The following is a 16,117-nucleotide window of genomic DNA, read 5'->3' as shown; positions in this document are numbered from 1 at the left end:
TGTATACATTTTTTGGCACCCTCTTTATGTATGTATGTACATAATTATATATATAATTAACAGTGGTTTCCTCTGGGGAGGTGTCATAAATGATTTTTCACTTTCTACATTGTACCTTTGTGTATGTGAACCTTTAAAAATGAGCACCTCTTTTAATAAAATTGATCATCAAAACAATGACATAATTTCCATTTTGGAAAAATGTTAATATAATGTACTGCCAGGTTACGTATGATCCTTGTAGCTATTTGATTTCCCTGGATGTGACCCTTGGGGTAATTCTAATGGAGTTGCTTGTTCATAGGATGTTGGACTAGCTACACTTTAATGGTGGTATTTTCACCTTCTGACTGGATGGTGAAGTTGCATGGCCACATCACACCTGAAGTTCAGGCAGCAGGCTATATTTGCAAGAACAATGGACTTGGAGTCAGAAGACCTTGGTTTAGGTTTAGTATTGGCTCTTCCTTTCTGAGTTTCTGTTTCTTCCTCCATAAAATATGGCTGCATTCATCAAACAGTAAACATTTACTGAGTATTATTGTATGCAGGCGCTGTGGCTGTGTGCTAGGGGCCCCAGCGCCTGCCCTGCCTCCCTCAGAATCGTGATGGGAGAATCAATTCCTACATGAACAAAAACATAACAGGAAATGGAACTCCAGGCACTGAGCTGTACTTTCAGTGGTTTCATTAAGAAGGAATGAGACTGGCTTTGTTATGAAGCAAGTGGTGTAATGCAGTAATGAGAAACTCAGGCTCGGTAGCCAGATGGACTGAGTTCAAATCCTAGCTCCACCAGCATTTGGTGGAGGTTGCTTCACATCTCTTTGAATCAGTTTTTCTCCACCTGTAAAATAGGGATAAGAATTGTACTTATCTCCTGTGGTTGTTGTAAAGAGTAAATGAGTTACTTTGTGTGAAACACTTGGAACAGTGCCAGGCACGTTGGTACGTGCTCAATAAATATTAGCTATTATTATTATTCGGGATGGAGACACATCAGACCAGGTGTTTCTAACACAAATGTGACCAAGTTGATGTCAGGAGGTGGTCTGGATGTGACAATTTTCTCTTTACTTGTGGACTCATTCATGTCACCTGGCCAATTAGGTCAGTGTCCACCTACTCTCTTGCTGGTGCGTGAACATCCTCTCAAGGCTGTATGTGCCATTGGCAAGAATATTCCCAGCTAGAAAAGCAAGCTCCAGAAGCAACTACTGGAAGCTTCAGACCAGCTCTCCAGGTCTATGTGGAGAAGACAGGGTATTCAGCTGCCTGCTAGGGGCTACTGAGTCGGCCCATTATGTTAACAGGTGTGGCATGCTTGTCTGATTGCTCCGATCATCTATGGCTTCCATACCCACGGTCTTCACATGGTCCAAGACAGCTGTCAGATTTCCAGTCATTCTGTCTACATTTGTATTTTCTTAATGACTTATGCAATCTGGGTAAGTTAAGGAAACAAGTCCTTACATTGGGCATCTATGCTTTGCAAATATTTTCTACCATGTGAATTCCAAATATATTTTTCCTATTTATTATGTCTTTTATTCTCAATTTATTTTTCTAACATGAAGACATTTTCCTCTCTGAAGAAAATTTGCGGATATCTTTTCCCTACTTGCTATACTAGAGTAGGTCAAGGAAAGCTTTCTGGGAAAAGTGACTTTTAATTCAAAACTCCATGGGCGAGCAGCACAAATCAGGTAAAGAGAGCAGGGATGAGTGTTGTCAGCAGAGGAATAGCATGTGCTTCATCTATCTTTCATCTCTCTCCACTCACCTCTTACCAGTGACTTACCTTCTTGGCCATTTGTGATCCCACACAGCTGGCTTACTCTTGATCCATCCTGGCTGCTATGGTTTGAATATTTGTGTCCTGCCCACCCCCTCGCCTCCCATGCCCAATTCATATGCTGATATCCTAATGCCCAATGTGATGGTGTTAGGAGGTACCTTTGGGAGGTGCTTAGGCTATGAGGGTGGAGCCCCCATGAATGGGATCAGTGGTCTTATAAAAGAGACCCCACAGAGCTCCCCAGGTCCTTCCACTATGTGAGGATAACAAGAAGTCTGGGACTTGGAAGACAGCTCTCAGCAGAACCTGACCCTGCTGGCACTCCGATCTTGGACTTCCAGCCTCCAGAATTGTGAGAAATAAACTTCTGTTGTTTATAAGCCACCTAGTTTGTGGTATTTTGTTATAGGAGTCTGAACAGACTAAGGTACTGGCCTTGACTCTTCCTTTCAACTTAGCCTTTTCCCCCTTCAAATGGACTGCCTCAAGGGTCTCAGTTTTTAAGTCCAAAGTGAGAATTTGCTGCACTAGCTCATCCAGTCACAGCTTGGCTGGGTAAGAGTGGAGTGATGGTGGTAGAGGTTAGATACTATGAAATAAAATGATGGCACTTCCCTTTTGGGAGGAGCTTAGAGTGGCAGTCTCCTATCAAAAGGGGTGTTGCTTTGGTACATAATGACTGACGTTTATTTATAGTTCAGTATGTGCCTGCTTTTTTAGTCTTCATGTCAGTGAAGGACTTCATGAACACTCATATACTGATCAGCACATCAGTTGGTTTAGGCAAAGTTATGCTGTAATAGAAAATGATTCCTAAAATCTCAGTGGCTTACAACAAATATTTTGCACATGTGACATGGCTAATACTGACTGGCTTTGTCTGTGCTGTATTCCACATGTCTTCTCACTCCAGAACCCAAACTGAAAGACAGCCTTTATCTGGGACATGCTGCTTGCCTGACAGAAGGAAGAGGAAGATGGTAGAACCACATGATGACTCTTAAAGCTTATGTTTGGAAGTGGCAAATATTACATCTGTTCACATTCCACTGGCTAGAGCAATTCCATGGCCAACCCTGAGTCAATGTGGAGAGAGGATACTTCTCTCATGGGAAGAGATGGTAAATATTTTGAAGAAATAAACATTCTCACATAGTTCATCACAGCCAGTGGTATCATTAGTCCCATCTCTGCAGATGAGAAAACTAAGGCTAAAAGAGGTAATTTCATCACCGTCATAGACTCAAACTCCACTCTGTGTAGTTCCAAAGGTGGTCCTTTCTACCCTGCGTTCTCTTTGGGGGAACTTGTCTTATTTACACTGTGTAGGCACCTGAAATTGTAATTTATTTAGGGGCACAACCACTTCTCATCAGCCTCAGAAGCTTTTCCATGAAAATTTCTAGAGCTAAACTACCCTTGAAAGCTTCCTGGAAGGATATGAAGCTAGAAAGGGGTCAGGCTTAGGGAATCATCCCCGTGAGAGCTGACTCTATTCCATTTAGCATTTTTTTTAAAACCACTGAATTATTTATCTGCTTTATGGGTTTGTAGGTCCTTTGAACAGGGATCACCTATCAATCCATCACCCTTTGTTTCTGTTTCCTGTGTGTGTGTGTGTGTGTGTGTGTGTGTGTGTGTGTGTGTGTGTGTTGTGTCTGAGCTCCTCAATTTTCTAGGTAATTTTAGGAACTTCCAGATTGCATTGGATATTTATATTCCCCCAAATTATTAGTGGGGTGAAGAGAGTGCAACCTTATTTACTTTTGCCAAAGACCAACAATTTTAAGTTTAGAAATGTAATTGCAGGAGGGGTGGGAATAGAAATTACAGCCAACAGGCTACTTCACTACATTTGTAAATATCTGTTGATTTCAGGGCAGCTTACCTGTTTTAGAACCTCTGGTTCCCAGCTGCATGGTGCGGTATGGTAACACGTGTAGCTGGTGACCTCCTGTATGAGTGACTCGCCAGGTTTGTTTGTCCATCCGGGTGGGGATTAGGGTGAGGCAAGTGAGGCGCCTAGGGCACTCAATTTAAGAAGGCACTTGCAGGAACCTGAGAGTTTTCTTGCCTTACTCCAGTGCCGGCCCTGGTGTCCATGATGCATTTATCAGAACTCCGCAGCGTCAAAATGCCCGGAGCTGGTTTACCTGTGAGAATTACCTGCCCTCCCCTCCCCTCCCCTATTGGACACGCAGCAGATCCTAGAGGACCTTCTGCCCTGTTACTTTGCTCCGCCAGCGAGGCTCATTTCCAGGTTGCTGTGTACGTGTGTGTGGCCCGGGCTCGGTACGGAAGGCAGAGAGGGAATGCGCGTGTGTGCCTGTGTTAGGCCGGGCGGGTCCATATCCGGGTGGACAGGGTGGGTGGGGCTGCCGCTCTCTCCAGGTCCAGAGGTGGGTTGGGGGTGGGGAGTGACACGCCGAGATTCCCTTTCGCCCCTTCGGATACGAGAGGGGGGCGACAGGAGGAGCGCGAAGGGTGACAGGGCGTGCCCACCCTGCGGATCGGCACCCGGGAGAGTCCCCCAGCCCCCAGGCCTGAGCGGCCGCTGTGACTCAAAAGAAGAGCAGGAGGAACCCGAGGAGGGCTCGCTGAAGCCGCTACCAGCTCCGAACTTGCCCGCGAAACTAGTGCGGAGGGAGGGGCCGGGGCCGGGGCCACGGCGGGAGGAGGGGCGGCCGCAGCTGCATCCAGCCCCGTTGGCTTCCTTCCCAGCTCTCCTTCGCCTCCTCCTCCTCTTCCTCCTGTATGAGTCAGGCATTTCCCGGGGATTTGGAGCAGCCACGCGCGGCCCGGGCGCCCGGAGCTGTAGCAGTCGCCGCCGCCGCCGCCGCGTTAGGAGCCCCAGTGCCGGGGCGGCCACTCGAGTCCCGGGCGCGCACGAACCATGGAGAGGGCGGCCCAGGGCGCAGACGGCGGCGGGGGCAGCAATAGCAGCAGCCGCAGCAGCAGCCGCGCCACCTCGGCGGGCTCCTCTCCCTCCTGCTCCCTGGCGGGCCGGGGGGTCTCCAGCCGGTCGGCTGCAGCCGGGCTCGGCAGCGGGGGCAGCCGCAGCAGCCCGGGCTCCGTAGCCGCTAGCCCGTCCGGGGGAGGCGGCCGCAGGAGGGAGCCGGCGCTGGAGGGCGTGCTCAGCAAATACACCAACCTCCTCCAGGGCTGGCAGAACAGGTAACAAGCCCGCCGCCCGCGCCACCGCGCGCCCCTCCCGGCACGTCGCTCAGTGTGTGTGTGAGTGCGCGCGCGCGGTCGTACCACCGGCCAGCCGGGTGCTGCCGCTCACGGGTGCCCTTCCTGTGTCCCTGCTCCTCTTCAGGTGGGGTGCCCAGGATGGGGCGCGCGGTGACCCCATCCTAGGACTGCACCGCAGTGGCGGAGAGGGAGGCGAGAACCCTGGTTTTCTTTTGGACTGGCACCTGCTGGGAGTGGAGTGGCTGGCAGGCGGAGCGCGCTGGTCCCGGGCCCTGTCTGCTAACGGTTTCCCGCACCCCTCAAGAATGGTTGAGGAAGGCAGGCAGAGGGGACGGTGCTTTATGCCTGGATGAAAAAGCGTTATTACGTCGGGCGCGATCACAGTAATTTTCTCCATAACGTAGTTCACTGAAAACTTTGGTGTTTCAAAACACCATCCTCACAAACCTGCCCCCTATCCCCAGCGCCTTCCAGCGCGCGTGTGCCACCCCTCTGCCCAGTTGGTGGCTTGGAACCTCTGATCTCTGCAACGGAAGTTTAGTTAAAAAACCCCCACAAAAAACCACACACACACACACACACACACACACACACACACACACACACACACACTCCCCCCAAACCCTCTCCCCTTTCCAAATGGGCAGTTTGCTATTTTAATAATAACTTTTGAAGTTCCCTGCTCACCACCCTCACATGGACACGTGGCAGCATGGGGGATGTCCGGGAAAGGGGCTTCCAGCACACTTGGGGTAGCAATAGTGTGTGGACTATGGTAGTGAGGATAGCGAAGACCACTTGAAAGGAGCAGATGCGACGCTGCTGTTTACATTTTTAAACTTGGGTTTCCAAAACAAGCCAGAGGGAAATACAAGTGGCCACGCCAGGAGAAGGGGGCTTTTTGGAGAGGTGGTTGATAAGGTGTTTTGTCTTGCCCTTAATAGCCCTCGGATCTTAGGATTGGGGGCTTTTAGGGTTGCTTGTGAGATTTGAATCATACCCTGGGATGATTCTTACTCACCTCTGCTGGTTAGGGTAGATTACTTGATCGTCTTTCTCTGTAGATGTTTGGAAATGTTCAGATTTCTTCCAGCTGAAACTTATAAGGTAGTTATTTGTGTGAAACTCACCTAGGAGGAAGATGATTTCCTGTTGGGAAACTGAGTGGCTTCTATATTGATAACTGTAGACAAGAGAACTCTCACCAGGTTTCCTTGGAGATCTACTATGTTAGTGGAAGTTGCATTTTAACTTTTGATTCCTTTTATTTCTCATAACAACCCCACTGTCTGCTCTTGTCCGCTCCCTTTTTTCCTTCAATTCATGAAAGCCCAAAAAGTAGAGTGTGGAGAACCAGAGAGATAAGATGACTACCTCTGATTTCAGTTCTTGGTAATTGTGTCTTATTAATGACACTTCAAGGTGACTTGTCAGTGACAGCATTTTGTTTGTGTGTTGGGCAATCACTTTTAATGCCCCCCCCCGCCCCCAAGTAGCTTACGTGGTCAACAGAGCTTTTACCCTGGATTACAGTTATTTTACTTGGGGCCTATATTTTACCTGCAATGTATATTAAAGGATTTATTCTTTGGAGTGGATTTAGGAGGAATTGGAGTAACTCATGCTTTTGTATGATTTAAAATCCACCTGGGTATTTAGGTGGAGGCAAGATTGAGAAGAGGCAAAATTAATAATAATAATAATAATAATAATAATAATAATAATACCTACACAATTGCTGCCTACATAGGTGAAATGTGGTACTCACCTTAATTGAGTTTGTTACTGTGGCTGATAGCTACCTGCCAGTGTTCGTTCTTACCACAAAAGACTCACTATTTTCTAAGTCTACGCCCGACTCCAAAAGCGCTGTCTCTTTCCAATGGCTATTAGTCTCAGTGTCGGGTTTATCTTTCCCACATGTGTGTCCTCTGAACAGTGGCCGAGGTTCCCTTAGTGATCTGGAGAAGATTTATGATGACCCTGTGATTGTACACTTTTCCCTTCTCAAGGGGTCTTATAAAGGGTGATCTGGATCAGTGAAAAGGAAGAGAGAAGAGGATAAAGAGAGAAAACCTAGAAAATGTATTCATTTGTTCATGAGTTTATTTGTTCAGAGACTATTTTATTGAGGATGTACTTTCTGTCAGGCATTGTCCTAGGAGCAGGAGTTACTCCTGTGAACAACACAAGGGGAATGCCTTGGTGTAAACAAGTGGGCTGATTCATATTACGTGATTTTAGGGACTCATGGCAGGTTCCTTTGACAGTTCTTTTCAAAGTGCCCGCAGTTAACGACGATCTCCAGCCACAAAGTTCTTGGTGAGTCTCACCAGGCTGCCATGCTGTTGTGATAATGCTCTTCACACCAGTCATCCACTAGCACTTTGTACTGTGGGGTCCTCTTGCCTGTCCTCAAGTTGCTGTAAAGTTTATATTTTAACATCCAGTATCATATTCTGCCTGAATTTATTGGTAGCACTCTCAGCCCTATTACCAAGCCCTTAGGAAGGCAGTTTGGGCCAGAATACAAAATAAATCACGTAGACAGAGATCACAGGAGAGAAAACTGCATGTTGTTGGACACACTCAACTCAGTAGGGTACATCCGGGACACTCGGCTCACACACATTGGCTGAGAGAGTGTGAAGTAATCAGAGCTTGGGGAAAGTATACATTAAGGAGGTTCGATAATTTAGTATTATAGTTATTTAAGGAAAACACTTCAGATATAATAGCATGGTATAGATTTACAGGATGGTGTTCAAGAGCACAGCTAATGCATCTAAACCAGTGAACAAAAATTTCCGAAAGTAGTAGGTGCCATGAAGATTAAAAAAAAGATTTTAAAATGATGATGGAATAAAAGCAAGCATTTATGGAAATAATTTCATGTGGATCTGGTATCTTTGCTGCAATTCACATTTTAATCAAGTGTACTATCTTTCCACCCATCTTTTGGTTTTTATACAGAGTGAACCAGGGGGAGAGTGTACCCCAAGAGCTTGGGGTAGCAGGTCAGTGCCAGATCACACAGCACCTTGCAGGTGGGGGTAAGAATTGAACACTGTGTTCTGGTTGCCCAGAAGGATTTTAGGCAGGGAGGGGACATGGTCTGATCTGTGCTTTAAAAAGTTCTCTCTGGCTACTGTGTGGAGATGAGAGTTTCTAGGGGCCAGGCCTGGAAGCAGAGCGATCACTTAGGAGCCCATCACGGTGTTAGGGGAAACAGATGCTGGGGTTTGGAATTGGGGGACAGGGAATGGAGAAAAGGGACTGACTTGGAGTGGAGAGGGTAGAAATTGCTGATGGTTTGGATGTGGAGGTGAGAAAAAGGAGAACGCTTCAGTTTGTAGGCCTGAGAAGCTGGGAGGTCCTTTATCGAGATGAGGGTCACAGAAGAGGAACATGCTTGTGGGTAAGATGGGGGAGAACCAAGGGTTCCGTCTGGGTGGTGTTCAGTTTGAAATGTTTACACTTAGTAAGAAATTGGCTATATGAACTCTCATTTGCCCTAAGGCTAATTTTAGTCTCACTTCAAAATAAAACGACTTTGGGCTTGCTTATAATTCAGATGTTTGAAGAAATCATTTCTATTTGGATCTAGGAAGTGATATTTCAATTTGAGGGTCTTCAGTTTTTGTTATTTGGAGAAAAGAAGACACTGCAGATATGGAACTGGCCTCTAATTCTTTTTTTCTTTTTCTCTTTGGTGATTGGCAGGGTTGTAAGACCTCAGTCAAACACTGAAAGGCAAATCTTGACTAGGAAAAGGAAGACGAGTGTTGGCAAAAGAAAACCTCAGGCCAGCAGTGGACATTTATATGGAATGTAAGAGCAGTGTGGCCTCTGAGTCAAATCCCAACATCAACATTTAGCACACGTGTCACCTTGGGCCAGTTCCTTGATTGCTCTGGGCTTCCGTTTTCTCATCTGTTAAATGGCGAACCTAATGTTACCCTCGCCCTTCTCATTAGTTCAATGAGAGGATGAAATGAGGATACTGGTGTATCAGGGACTGAGAACAGTGCATAGCAGCATCCGGAGAAGCGGTAGCTATTATTGGATCTTCAATTTGTCCCTTCTTAAATGGACCCTTCTGGTCCATAAAATTCTTGATTTATTTTCTGAATGCTGTAATTACCCTGGGGGACCCCATTAACATAATTATCGCAGAGTTCTTTGGAAAGGAGATGACTTGTTTCGAAGGGATCATTTTAAAACTTGGACCCAAACATTTCTATCCCTCAGGGCAGTGACTTACGCCCTCCTCCAGCCGCTAATCCTACCTTCCTTCCCTGCTTTCCTCTGTAACACTTATCACCACCTGACATGCTCAGTATTTTTCCTATTTTGTCTCTCAGCACTAGATAGAAGCTCCTTGAGGACAGAGAATAATTTTGTCTGTCTCGTTCACTGCTGCATCCCCAGTGTGTAGAACAGGGTCTGGCATATAATAAAGGCTCAGTGAATATGATTGAAAAAATAAGAAAATGAATGAAGGACAGAGAAGAAATCAAACTAGGATTTCGTTCTGTTTTGGCCATTGTTAGCTACTGTTATAATTCTTGGTTCTCTAGCTGTTCATCCTTGTCTTCGAGTTAAAATGTTTATCATTTGCCCTGCACTCTGCAGCCATCAGTCCTTGTCTTCTGGGTCAGAACGTTTGATTTGCCTTGTGACATGCCCACCCTGACTGAGGGCCCACCACAGTCCACCCAGTGTGGGCCTGTATGACCAGACCAGATAGACAGGGTTTGCTTTCACCCTGATTTGCATTAACCACATGCTTTGAGAATGCAGTGTTCGGCCTCTAGATATGATTTCCCAGAGTTTTGGGGCCACTTGGCCCATTTAGAAAAGTCAGTGGGGACATATAGTAACTTTTAAAACCACTCTGAATTAAAATGAATGTTTTTTGAGTATTCCAATAATCTTAGAGGTAATTGGTGATACCAGGGTTGAAAAGTCACTTCTCTGGATTTTTATGTTTTTGCCTATGTATACTTCAAAGTATTTGCATAACTTGCTGTCTAGGTTGCCAGACTGTTCAGAGTAAATCCTTTAGGGACACTAAATTTCTTCATTGACGATAATAATAAAGGGGTGGTTGCCGAGGTTACAAAACAGCATGTAATGTGATTAATTCACTTATGGTTGAAATTATGTATTGAGCACCTGCTTTGTGTGAACCACTTCCTGTGGAATCCATGCCCCACACCCTTTTTTAAAATTATACATATATTTGAGGAGATTTATGCCATATGGTTACCATGATTTTCCTTGGTTGGTGGGTTTGTGGGTGATTTGTATTTTCTTCTCTTTTTTTTTTTTCCATTATTTTTTTCCCCCTAAGGTGAACTTGCATCTATTTTGCAGTTTGCAAAAGTTATTGAGAAAAAGAAAAACTGCTCATACCTTTTAACATAATCTCTGAATAACTGAGTTTTTGAGGATAAATTTGCAGTCTAACCTACATTCAGAAAAGTACACAATTCATAAGTGTGCGTAGTTTAGTGAATTTTCATACACGGAACACACCCAGATCAAGAAACAGCAGCCACCCCCCTCAGCACATCCCCCCACAGCGCTTCCACTATTTTGACTTCCCGTAAAAGCTCTTTTTCAATTTCATATACAGTATGTGATCTTTTGTGTCTGGCTTCTTTCTCTTATGTTTGTGAGTCCCATCCGCCTTGCTGCATATAGCTGTGGTCTAATTGTTTCCACTGCTGTTTCGTGTCCCATTGTATGAATATACAAAAAACATTTAGATCTGCTATAGATTGACATTTGGGTTCTTTTTAGTTTGGGGCCCTTATGAATAGTGCTGCCGTGTGCTTTAGAGCACACATGCGTGCCTTGCTGTGGGTGTGTACCTAGGAATGGAAATATTGGGTTATAGTGTTTGCAAATTTCCAGCTTATTTGATACTGCCAGAGAATTTTCCAAAGTGGTTGTTTCTCTGCATACTTCCATCAGAAGTGCATGAGAGTTCTGGGTGCTCCATATCCTCAACCCTCTTCATATTGTCTCTTGTTTTCATTTTAGCCAATGGGGTGAGTATGTGGTGGTATCTCATTGTGGTTTTAATTTGCCTTTCTCTGCTGACTAATGAAGTTTAGCATCTTTATGTGTGTCTCTTGGTCATTTGGATATCATGTTTGGTTAGGTGCTATTTAAGTCCTTTTTCCATTTATATGTTAGTGTATCTGCCCTTTTCTTATTGATTTGTAAAAGTTCTTCATATGTATATTCTGGATAGGAGCCCTTTGATGGGTACATGTACACATGCACGTGGGCAATACATATATAGAGAAAGCAGATATCTCCTTTCACAAGTGGTTTGCCATTTCATCTTTTATTATTGTCTTGATAAACACAAATTCTTAAGTTTAATGTAGTCATGTTTTTCAATTTTTTTCCCCTTTACGCTTGGCTCTTTTTGAGTCCTGTTTAGGAAATCTTTGCCTACCCCATGGTAATGAGGATGTTCTCTGATGTTTTCTTTTAAGCAAAAACAATCTATGATTAACTTGACTATTTCTTAGAAGTTTGAGTTGCTATTTTGGGGAATGTAAACTCTTGGCAGAAGCCATATTGGCTTTTAGGCTTCCAGTCTGTATTAGTTTCCTGTGGCTGTTACAACGAATGACCACATAATAGGTAGCTGAAAACGACTGAAAATTATTTTCTCATGGTTCTGGAGGCCAGACGTCAGAAATCAGTTTCACTGGGCCAAAATCAAGGTGTTGGCAGGACCACACTCCCACCAGATGCTCTGAGGGGAAATCAGTTTCTTGCTTCTTCCAGCTTCTGGTGGCCGCTGACCGTCCTTGGCCCCAAACTGCATCACTTCAGCTTCTGCCTCTGTCTTCACAATGTTTTCTCATCTGTGTGTGTCAAATTCCCCTTTTTCCTCCCTCTTAGAAGGACTCCTGTGATTGCTTTTAGGGCCCACCCAGATAATCCAGGGTAATCTCCCTAGCTCAAGATCCTTAATTTAATTACATCTGCCATATGCCTCAATCTTTGCCACAGGAGGTAACATTCACAGGTTCTGGGGATTAGGATGTAGCCATCTTGAGGGCGGGGCGTAAGGCATTCACAGCCTCCCACACAGTCATCATTCTCAGGTGGTTCTGAAGCTTTCTGTCTCCCTTCCCCTTTCCCACCTTTCTTCTGTGGAAATCCACCTTTCCCACCATTCACTGGTTGCCATGGTGACAGCCATCTCTGTCATGGAAGGACGCAGGTTGCTGTCATGACTGTAAGTGAGCTTGTTAGGAAGGGTTGGTAGACTCATTCGTCTCTGTCTGCTCGACAGACCCCTTGGGCAAATGTAAGGTAGGTAATATTGTGAGGGAAATTGTTCCTAATGCCAGTGAGGAAACCTAATTTCCCTTAACGGGCAAGTCAGGTTCTTTGGGATCTCATTCAATACTATAGAGTAATCAGCTTTGGAAGTTATACATGTCATAATCTGTTTTCCATTTTATCAGCGGAATGACTCATTAGCCTGAGGACTTTTTAAAAAAAGTATAATTAACATAGACAATAAAATGCACAGGTTTTAGGTGTTTGGTTTGATGAGTTTTTACAGTTGTTTACACCATGTAACCTCCAAAAGGTACAGAACCCGCTACTCCCCTCGCAACGGATGTTTCTTCTAGTCAATTCCCCTTCCCTTGTAATGGATTTCTGCCTTTTATCACCATGAATTAATTTTGTTTATTCTTGGGCTTCCTATGGATAGAGCCAGGTAGGATATCCTTTTTGGAGTCTGGCTTATTTAGCTCGGCATACTGACCTGAGCTTTGTCCATTTGGCTGCACCTACCAGTAGTTCATACATTGTTCCTTTTTGTTGTTGAGTAGTAGTACGTTCTGTGGATATACCACAGTTTGTTTATCCATTCACCCATAGGTGGACATTTGGGTTGCTTTCTAGTTTCCGGCAATTACAAACAAAGCTGCTGTTAGTGTACAAGTCTTTGTGTGCATGTATGCTTTCATAGCTCTTGGGTAAACCCCTAGCAATGGAATTACAGGGTCACAGGATAGGAGTATGTAGACATACCCACCGTGTTTGCAGCATGGCTGAACCATCGCACAGACCCACCAGCACTGTGTGAGCGAATGGGTTACTCCCCATCCCAGCCCACCTCTGTATTGCTACCTGGAGAGCTTTGGGGAAGCAGGTACTGCCTCTTTCTCACGCCAGTTGCTTTGCTTCTGAGAGGGACAGTCTGTAGGAGCCCAAGCTCCAGCTTTGCCTCCTTTTTGCTGCACAGCCTTGGGCAAGTCACTTAACTCTTTGGGCCCTGGATTCCTCATGTGTAAAACGACACTAGCCTTGTAGTGTTAGTTGTGAGGCTACCAGAGGCATCAGGCCCAGCATAGTGCTTGGCGCACAGTAGGTCCTCAGCAGAAGTTTGTCTTCCGGGAGTCTTATATTTTAGACAGACCAGTGGGCAACTTTGTGGAACCCAGGGGACGAGCCGTTGGTCCTTTTAGACCCAGCCTTAGCAAATATGCAGCAATTTCCTAGCCTCTCCTCCCACCACGTGAGACCCAGGTGACGAATTATTTGATTTGCCCAGTGGGCGACTGTCTCCATTGCTGCTTAGCCGGTGGTTTCTCAGAGTCTGCTCAAGTGGTCAGTAGTGTGAGAACTCTGGGAAGAAAGGAGACATGCTGGCCTTTGTGTCCTCAAAGGAGGATTGAAATGATTGTGCCGGAAAAGTGGGAGGCATTTTTCAGCACTGCCTGGCTCCTGACTGATGCCATTTGGGGCCAGGCCAAGACAGAATTAAAAAGAAAACCATCCAGAATTTGATTTTTGATAGCTCAGACTGGATCGAATATGGTCACAGCCCAGAAAGAAAGTGCTTTATTTGTGCCTCATGCAATGATAGCAGTAATGATAAAATTAGGAAACATTATACAGTCTTGTTGCAAGCCTTTTCTTTGAAGGTCAACGAAGGCCTTGGGGCCTTGAAAAACTTTTCATGTTGTGCTGTCGTTTTTAGAGGATTGTTTATGTTTCTATGTGATTTGGTCCCTTTCAATAAATATTTTGATGAAAATATAACAAGTTGGATGGCACCCAACATTGGTTTTTAATAACTTTTTTCCAGGATGTGATAAGTGTTTCTCTGCAGTGCTGGTCAGGTAACCAGTGAATATGAGAGGAGGCTGGTGTGCGAGCTTGGGAACCTGCCCAGGAAGTAGTGGAATTTAGGCTGTCCCTCAGTGTGGTGGAACTGGAACTGGGGGCTCTTCCCAGGCCCCTCTCTCTCTGTTCAGGGGCATTGAGTGGATTAGGTGGTGGATACAAGTGACCCTCAACTCAGCTCTGCAGTGGTCACTATCAGAGCCATGGTGGGGTGCTGCGAAAACCATCACGATGGTTTTCCTGAGTCTTTTGCTTGTTGATAGAATCTGCACAGAGTTGAGGAGCTTTCCAGGTCCTGAGCAAACTGGCAGCATCAGCCCCAGACAGGCTCCTCTTTGCGTGTAACTAGGCCTGGTGGAACGCTCACACCCCACCTATTCATTGAGCACATTTTGTGTATATGCTGGATGCCATTCGAGATATGGGAGACACACAAGAGAAAAAGCCTGAGTCCTGCTATAAGGAGCTGACCGTCTAAAACAGGGTGGTCCACCTTTTTCTGTAAAGGGCCAGATAGTTAAGGTTTTGTGGACTATAAAGTCTCCATGGCAACTACGCAACTCTCCCATTGTATTGTAAATATGTCGTGGGCGTGTCTGTGTTCCAATAAAACTTTATTTACAACAAACAGGTGGTGGGCTGGATTTAGCCTGTGGATTGTAGTTTGACCATCCCTGGTTTAAAAAGGACACCCAGACCTCTCAATTAAGTCGCTGAGTCAGCCTAGTGTGGTGACTAAGAGTACCGAGTCTGTGGTCCAACGGCCAGTGCTGAATCCTGGTTCTGCGCTTTACTACCTAGGTGACCTTGGACAGCGATTTAACCTGTGTAACTCAGTTTCTTTATCTGTGAAATGGGGGCAATATACTGGCTGTATCACGGGGTTGTTGGGATCCACTGAGAAGCTGGGTGTCAAGGGTTAGGACAGTGACTGGCAAATAGAAAGCACTCATTAGATGCAAGCTGCTGTCACGAGACAGGGGGTAAGTGCTACCCTAGAGGAAACACCTGGGAGCGAGGGCGCCAATTCTCCCTGGGGATAAAAGGGAAAAAAGTGGCAGGTGATGGGAGACCTGGAATGTTGAAGAGAGGATTTCATCATGCAGACAGGAGCTCAGGGAGAGCTTCCCTGGTAGAAGGCTGTGTGAGGACAAAGGTTAGGCGGCAGGGAAGGAGGAGATAGGCTTGCTATGGCTGGAATGCAGGTTGTATGTGGAGTGTGGCCAGAGAGGAGGCTGTAAAAGGTAGACCAGGCTATAAAAGGCTACCTCATGAAGGCCATCTTAAGCCAATGAGACCACAGATCTTAAGATGTCAGTCAGTATTACTGGAAGGGGAAGGAATACATTTGCAGGCCCAGGAAGCACGAGACACTTGACATACGTAATCCAATTTAACCCTTAAAACGAGATGGGAGGTGTTGAAAATCTATCTACGTTCCTCTTCTAGTAGGACCTCAGTTTTTAACTGCACAGAAGGTTGACCTAGATAAAACTATGCATGCACCCCACCTCCCCTTGTAGCTAGGGATTATACTGTGGATATAAACAGTCTTGTCACAAAGGAGTTTCCTGGAACTTGCTTTTGTGCACTTTCTCCTTTTCTCTTTCCTCTTAGAATACCAGACACATGGTGAAACCTGGGATACAGACCTGATGGCTGGAATTCCAGCAGCAGTCTTGAGCCTTGAGGTGACTGGGTTAAAGGCCAAGACATAAGAAACCTGGCCTCTGAGAACCTTGTTGATCAGAGCCACCTCACAAATCCTGGGCTCCCAACCTCTGGAATTTTCCCTGGGGGAGAGGGAGAAAATAAGCCTCTTTTAAAAGTCAATATCCACAGACAAATATAACCCAAATGAATGCAGGTAGAACCTTGATTTCACAGATGAAGAAACTGAGGCTTAGAGTGACGTAAGTTGCACAGCTAGTAAATTGTGGAGCCTGG

The 16,117-nt window shown here is 45.5% G+C and overlaps 1 protein-coding gene across 1 annotated transcript in view; it reads left to right on the top strand.

The window, feature by feature from the left end:
• Positions 1-3,978: 3,978 nt before the first annotated feature.
• The window catches only part of OSBPL10 (oxysterol binding protein like 10), a 292,615-nt gene continuing 280,476 nt past the window's right edge, over positions 3,979-16,117 (top strand). Inside the window, exon 1 of the mRNA XM_019664512.1 lies at positions 3,979-4,972. Coding sequence (XP_019520057.1) covers positions 4,692-4,972 — 281 coding nt within the window. The 5' untranslated portion in view covers positions 3,979-4,691. The remainder of the gene's footprint in view (positions 4,973-16,117) is intronic.

This window comes from Hipposideros armiger, unplaced genomic scaffold (assembly GCF_001890085.2).
Source record: "Hipposideros armiger isolate ML-2016 unplaced genomic scaffold, ASM189008v1 scaffold_424, whole genome shotgun sequence".
NCBI classification, from domain to species: domain Eukaryota; kingdom Metazoa; phylum Chordata; class Mammalia; order Chiroptera; family Hipposideridae; genus Hipposideros; species Hipposideros armiger.
Note: the sequence above shows the minus strand (reverse complement) of the source record. Positions and strands in the feature narration are given on the sequence as shown.